The sequence below is a fragment of the Podarcis vaucheri genome (assembly GCF_965113315.1).
Source record: "Podarcis vaucheri genome assembly, chromosome: Z".
NCBI classification, from domain to species: Eukaryota; Metazoa; Chordata; class Lepidosauria; order Squamata; family Lacertidae; genus Podarcis; species Podarcis vaucheri.
In genome coordinates this window covers 12,918,716-12,926,334 of record NC_138758.1, presented here as the reverse complement: position 1 = coordinate 12,926,334, position 7,619 = coordinate 12,918,716, and the positions used below count along the sequence as shown (strand labels likewise).

At 37.3% G+C, this 7,619-nt stretch overlaps 1 protein-coding gene across 1 annotated transcript in view; it reads right to left on the bottom strand.

The window, feature by feature from the left end:
* Positions 1 to 595: 595 nt before the first annotated feature.
* The window catches only part of STAG2 (STAG2 cohesin complex component), a 63,140-nt gene continuing 56,116 nt past the window's right edge, over positions 596 to 7,619 (bottom strand). The window contains exons 30-34 of the mRNA XM_082207341.1: positions 6,701 to 6,890; positions 6,494 to 6,607; positions 5,318 to 5,444; positions 4,916 to 4,993; positions 596 to 2,972 (exon numbers count right to left, since the gene is read on the bottom strand). Of these exons, the coding sequence (XP_082063467.1) occupies positions 2,949 to 2,972; positions 4,916 to 4,993; positions 5,318 to 5,444; positions 6,494 to 6,607; positions 6,701 to 6,890 (533 nt within the window). The 3' untranslated portion in view covers positions 596 to 2,948. The remainder of the gene's footprint in view (positions 2,973 to 4,915; positions 4,994 to 5,317; positions 5,445 to 6,493; positions 6,608 to 6,700; positions 6,891 to 7,619) is intronic.

Genomic DNA, 7,619 nt, shown 5'->3' with positions numbered 1-7,619 from the left:
TTCCGAGCCTTTTCGACTTGGCCTGGGAGGGAAAAGGCCTGACTACAACTACAAAAACTGAGGCTGCTGAACAGACTCTTGGGCTGGGGTGTTTTTGGGGAATAGGGGGTGTTGCCGTTGTTCTTAGTGCCTTTATTTTACATCTTGTGATTTAGCTGGAAATTGCTCAGCTTGGTTGTGTATTTTTTGATGTCTTTTTATTGTTTATGACCACTTTTGCCATGTTGCAGTTATGTATTTTTTTAGGTTGTAAGCAGTCTTGAATATGGAACTATGGAAAGGCGGCATACAATATTATGCACGTATATGTGTATATATGTGATTCATCTTGTGTCATGTATTATGGATAGAAGTCAATTACACAAGGTCTCACTGGAAACAATGGAAACTTAAATCCCACTGATTTCAATGGATAGTACCTATACATTCTTAGAAATCTTTGCTATTGGTTCTTATTTTCAAGTAAGTGTGCATCAGAATGCAACATCGATCATTATTAAGTTTTGATAAGATTGTATGCATATGCCCACAATTACAGTAGCAACACAGAATCAGAACAGTTTAAATCAGACCAACTTAATACAGGTGCTAGGGCTTCTGCAGAGCTTGGACTTTCAACAACTTTAATGAACACCAGTGAACAGCTTATATCCCTAAATTTTTTTTTCTCTTGATGAGCTTGATAAATACAATTACAATTCGGGCAGGTAGGAGAATGGGGGGTGGGGAGAAGACACAAACTTATCTTCAGTTAAAGAAATGTTTACACCAATCATCATTGCATAACATCTCTACTTTAAATTATTAACCCAATTAGTGCTTTATTCACATTTTAAAAACTTGTACAATTTATTACAAATATAAAACAGTGCATTTTCCATACATTATCCCAATTCTGAGACAAAAACGCAAAAGACATGGAAAAAGCTTTAATTTTTATAAACATAACATTTGCACCATTCATACTCTTTTTTATTTTCTCCTCTACCCTTGATTCAAAAAGATCAAACTTACAACATACTGTAGGTTTATTTTTATTCAAAAAGTTACTTGTCTCAAGACATAAATACAAATCAGAAAACAGTACAATTAGGACAATAGAATGTGGAGGACAACAGGTTAAGGTAAATATATAAAACATTTTTAGTTTGAAAACATAAAGCTGTAAGAACTGCTTTCACAAAGAAACACTCCTTCAAGAGTAGGAAAAAAATCAGCTTAAGTTTAAATCATATATACAGTCCTTTCAGCAGTTCTATTTAAATGCAGTGGTGTGGAGAAGGGGGGGAAATATAGGCAGTACGTTTTTAGACATGATAGTATGAAGCTAGGCAGATTGGCTCCGTGTGTTCATTAACCCATGATTTTTCAAAATAATTATGTCATCACGATACTTTAGAAAACCTATGGTTTATGGCTACCACAGCCCACAATTTGATTTTTTGAGTGAATAAGAGGCCTTTTTAAAAATATTTGCTTATCTGAGGAAGTTATTGTATTGCAAGCATTTTAAGGCGCATGGAATGATTAGAAATTATATACCTCAAGAGCTGAGAGACAACTGACAAAAAATATACATATGTAATATAAGTTAACATTTCCTTTAAAGTGATGTGTAGCTGCCTAAGCCTTGCAGTGAGTTGATGTCAAAATGGCATAGATCCATGTTTTTATTTAGAATGGTTAAATTTAATTGTGAAAAAGTCATGAAATGAAATTTAAAGCTTAGCTTTCAAAGAATATTATGGGGGGAATTGATGAATTCTATTATCCAATTTAATTTACATACAGAGGAAATGTACTGTAACCTGTTAGAAGTATTAACCTGAAGACTGCTTGCAAAGACAGAGATAGATAAACCAATATAAAATACAAAATTAAAAATCATTTTTAAAGCATGAGTTTTCATGCTCATCTATTTTTAAACATTGTTAAACTTTCAATATATTTCTGAAACCTCATAATTTTTAAGTTGGAATTTAAAAGTAAGAAAAAACTAAACAAACTGCGCAATTATAAAATCAGCACCAATTTATATATATATATATATATATATGTATGTATATTTATATATATATATTTATTTTATTTAGAATTTAGACCCCTATTCCCACACTCTAATAAGCTGTATATTTTTTGTTTAGATTTTTTTTTTCTGCAAACATACTACAATAAGCTTCTTTATTTGGAGACAAAATACAGTGGCACTACTGGAAGGAATTTCACAACATTACATTTTTCTTAAAGGACAAGCAAACTCTCAGGGTCATAAATGGGTAAGCAGGATTGATCTCAGTGCTTTCTGGCAGTTTATGGTTTCTGAATATTTCATGAATATGCAATAAGCAAGTTTTGGGAGGCTTGGGCATTTTAGGTCCTAAAATAGCTTTTGAGTAAAACAATCAGCTTGTAAGTTTATTTCTCTCTATGATTATTGTAAGTTAACCAATGCTTCGGTTGACCAAAATTTATAGCATTTCGCTGAAAATGCTTCAAGTCCCTTCCAACAATTCAATAATTCTCGGAAGCATCCCATCATTTCAACTCATAATTTCAACAGTAATCTAGAATAAGTCATGATTATTTGAATTCTATCAGAAAAATCATAAAGAGGAGGGCTTGAAAATGCACCAAGCCCCTATCCAACAGCTACGAATTTCAAAAAAGTGATTATTTACTATGATTTGGAAATAAACTAATATTACATAAATAAAATACTGGTTTGCCAACAGAAACTGTAGCTTATCCTCAAGTTGTTTACTTGTCCTTTATATTTCAGGCAAACAAAACTGCCTCTTAAATGTACTGGATCTTGTAAGCACATCATTCTCCTTAGAGAAAAAAATCTTATTTAGAATATCGCTGTATCTACCACATGTTTTTTTATTTTAAAAATCTCTTCCACATTAGAAAACAACTTCAGCATGGTGTTATCGGTTGTACTGGAATTAAAACATTGATACCCCAAGAACCTAGAAGAGAGGGGGGAAATGTATGAAGTTGAGATCAGGTTGTAATTTTTTTTTCACCAGTGTCTACAGCAGTTAATATCTATAAACAGAAAATACTTTTAGTGTATACACCAGCAGTGTGAAGCTGTCTGCCAGGCCTCTTATCATACAACATCCACTGAGAAAGGGGAGCCCAAGTGTAGATGCTAAATGGCTGCTTGCCCTATCTGGGGAACTCTTTCTCAGTGCAAGCCAATCAGAGTGGAAAGAGAGAATGGGGTTGAGTTTGTGTGTACATTTTGGCCTTGGGACACTTTGGGCGCTGGTCTCACCTGCTTTGGGCATGATGCCCCCAACCCCTTTCCCCTGAGGGAGATTAGCCTGAAGCAGGGAGTCCCACATGCCAGTAATACTAAGTAGAAAATAGAGCATAGTAACTTTTTCTCTTTTCCTCGTGATGAAATTGGGTTAGTGGAAATATATAAAGAACTGCAAATCCAGAAGGTAATGCAGCTTATTCATATTTAAGCTACAACATATTTCAGCTACATGCAGAAGAAATGTAATGCAAATAATTTCAATTGGGTTGAGAACACCAAGACAATATTTAACATGAATCTGTAGAATACAGAAAGCAGGTCACTAGAAGTGAAGACTTTTCATTTTTCCAACTGTGGTTACATTAGAATTATTAGAACTGTACTAAAAAATATTTATGTTTAGAGAAAGCAAGGGTAAACTTTGAATCAACGTGCATTTCTTTATATATACATTTCCGTATCTACCAGTTGTTTCCCTTTCAGGTGCCTATGCTAGAAGAACAATGAAATAGAACTTATGGCTTGGAGGGAAAAGTAAAAAGAAGTCTAGTAAAGGTTATTGTTTCTTTCTGAAATTAAAAGCCAAAGTCTGTCTATTTCTAAAAACTATGTATTCACATTCAAGTAGGTAGCCGTGTTGGTCTGACACAATCAAAATATATAAAAAAATTGTCCTGTAGCACCTTAGAGACCAACTAAGTCTGTTTTTGGTATAAGCTTTGTGTGCATGCACACTTCTTCAGAAGCTGTACTTACAGCTACCACAAGACTTTTTGATCAAATAATTTAGTATCTACTGCCATCTTGTGGTGCAATTGATAAAATGCTGCTACTTTTCCAATTCAAGCAAAAGGAACTGACTGATTTACTCTAGGCCAGCATTCTTTGGTGCACCTTCCACTTTGACACCAATCCGCTGTGACACCAATCCACCCCTGCTGCTGTTCCCTCAATCCTACCTATCCCCATACTCCCCAGAATGGAAGGCAATGGCACTTTCGTAAGAGAGATGTTCATTTGCCATACGCAGCAGGTCGCTGCTATCTTAAACCCCTCAAATGCATGGTGTTGACTTTAAGCAGTGCATTTGGGGGACCCCAGATTACAGCTGCCTACAAAAAAATCTTCCGTTACTTCCGGGTCACCGTAGAGCACAACCCGAAAATACTTATCCTGAAGCGTATTTATCCCGAGGTATGACTGTAATACATTTGTTTTTACATTGGAAAGATACTCTCCAGGAGAAAGGTTCTGTGGTGTTTAGTCTCTTATTTTTTATTGTAACTTTTTTCTATTTTAATGGGTCCATTTTAATGAGTAGTCAAAATTTGTGATTCTGTGCCTCATCTCTCTATGAGCTTCAGAGGCACTAGAACTGTAACTAGAGGTCAGGAACAATTCCCCTACTAGCTACAAACTCAGGAGGAAGGGGCAGCCCATTTCATGGCAACCTTCAGGCTCAACTGGGAGTACTTCTGGAATGAATGCAGAATTTATGTGCTAGCACCTTCCAAGCTCTGAGCCAAGGAGAAGGTCCTTATCACAGCTGCCAAGGAGGAAGTGATGTTTGCCCTGACAAACTAATTTGTAGATCATCAAATATTGCAATTAAATACATTACCCAGCTTGTCATATCACACTTACAGATTCATCCATGATTGAAGCAGGATCAAAGAAATCTGGCTTTAGCTCTGTTCTCTCTCTCCTGTTCTTTGATGGTGGCTGAAAAGCAAACCAAGTATCATCATATTCGGATGTTTATTTATGCAATCTGCTTAGACCATCTAAAATTAATACACCTACTTCTATGAGTTTTATTTAAAACGTGTCAGCCAGTGAATAAAATCTAGAGATCTGTTAACATTTAATTTAGTTGACGTACTAGACAAAGACATGGTGCATCCAGATTGAGTTAGCACAAAAGCAACATTTGCAGCAGAGTCCTAAAACCTGCTGTGGCAGAATCAGTGCAATGCTATAGCCATCTTATGAAGACAGATACAGCAGCGGAAAAGCTTTGAGATAGCAGTAATTGATTTTTCTTACTAAATCTATGTCCATGGTATCGAAATCCATGCCTTCATTGAGATCTTCAATGCGCCCTTCTGATGACATCATCACATCTTCCACAATTGGCTCCTCGTCATCCTCCATTAGACTTGTGCCACGTCGACTGATATTTAAATATTAATACAGAACTTTAACTTAGTCGTGTAATACATATAACTGTTATATAAAAAATCCATTGACATTTGCCATCAAGTTACTTACAGAAAGTAAGCACTGGAAATAAAAGCTCTTGACTATTGAAAGCTCTCAGAAGTTTATCTCTAAAAATAGTCACTCAGAGAATAAAACAACTAAAAATGTAATAAATAAATGTGTGAACAATGCCTAGCCTTTCACCAATATGTATGTTTGAAACATAAATTAAGAACGATCTCAAATATACAGTTTGCATCAAGACCCAACACTAGCAGTTTCTAAAGAGTAAGCGACTTCAGAAAGAATCAGGAGTGCTAGTGCTTTGCCATCCTTATATGTAGGCACATAATTTAACTAACTATGAGAAGGGATTCAGCAACTCTTTTAAGATGATGGCTGCATTCAAAGGCTTGCACCACATGAAATGACTGCCCAGGGTTCCAGCCAAAGACAAATATTCCTTGAGCACAGTCCACATTGTATTCTCATTTGTCTTCCCATCTATATCCTGCTATGGCTCTGCAACTGCAATTCCTCCTTATCCCCCACCCAATCCCCTGGCAAGCTAGCTAGTTCTGTTGATATAAATTTATGTACAATGTGGCAAACACTGCACCCCTTGCTTATCATTCAGGTACGCAGGGGAGAATGAATGGGTTGAGAACAGCTGTTCCAAAAGAATGAAACATTTTAAACATTTGATGTTTACTGTGATTTTATGCAACCCACTCAGATGGGTGGCATTAATAATAATAATAATTTGTTGTTGTTGTTGTTGTTGTACTAGAAACTCCACCAATTTCAAAGGTGCTTTGCTGTGTGGCATTGGGAAAGTTCATGTGAGAAACTTGAGACTAAACCCCCAAAGTAAGCTAGTTTCAGAGTTCTATAGATCTTGGCCAGATGTATCAAGGCACATGGACTACAATTAAGAGATAAATAATGTAAACCCAAGGACAAAACATACTAGCAAAGAATAAGAAACATTATATATAGGCAACTGTTGCTTGAGCTTACATGGCATGCTGCAGGTTGGTTCTCAGCTTCACGTAGTTCATGGCTGCTCTCTCCTGCTGCTGTCTCGCTACTTCTTCCTGCTGCCTTTGAGCTAACATCCATGTTACCTGCGTACTTGGAAGAAGAATAAACAAGATTTTAAAAGAAGGGCAGACCAAATATTTCAGTAGTAGCAGCAAAGCACAAAGGAGAGAAGCGTGTATATACTTGTAATCGAGTGGAGGTTGGTGGTGTTCAGGCTGCATTGGATAGACACCCATGTAGCTTTCTTCAGGCCGCAATCTTTTGGGCTCCCTCATGATGGTGGAAGTGAGTTGCGGCGTCTGCATCATGACAGGTGTGTGCATTGTTTGCTCCCTGTTCATCCACATGCTGTCGCTACTGCTGCTTTCCTCAGCTAGAGAAATAAAACAGCTTTAGAACTCAAAACCCTTAACTAAAACAACTAAACAAAACTGCAGTGATATGGGTCATGTCTCTAAGAGTACAGTGCACTGATAAAATACCCCGGCAAGAAACTATCATTTTGTACAAAGCCAAGCAAACTACTTTCGCGTTAATGACCACCTTTCTCAGATAGGGTACTTCCCTCAAGGATGCTTATTAATATATTTTATATATCTTGGAATCTCTTGCCCAGTCTTTGAGTCTTAACTGTCCTGAGGCACAGCTGCTTAAACTCTTCTGTGACTGGGTGCTTGCTATGGACTCCCCAGATGAGCCCCCCGCTGCTGCCACCAAAACAATCTGCCAAATTCAGAGTAAAGGCCTGGTTAATCATGGGTGAGTGAGACAATCTGTGCTAGCCACTCCCAGCTTCTGACCTACCACTGTCCAATCCTGGACTGGCACAACTTCCCTGATGAATGCAGGGAAACCTCATTTCAGGAGGCTTTGGGTCATCAGGAACAAATGCCAGGGGACAGATTGATTGGCAGGAATAGGCCTACCACATTAGCTGCTCAACCCTTTGCTTTCTGTAGCTCTGAGCGCTTCCCTCCTTTGCCCCTGCCTCCCTCCAAAAAGACTTCTGGGCTGGAAGCACTGTACTTGGTAGGCAGTGCTGCCTGTACTGGTTACCTCCAAAAGAAAAAGTCTTTGTCTTTTTATTGAGTTCCTTTCTTCT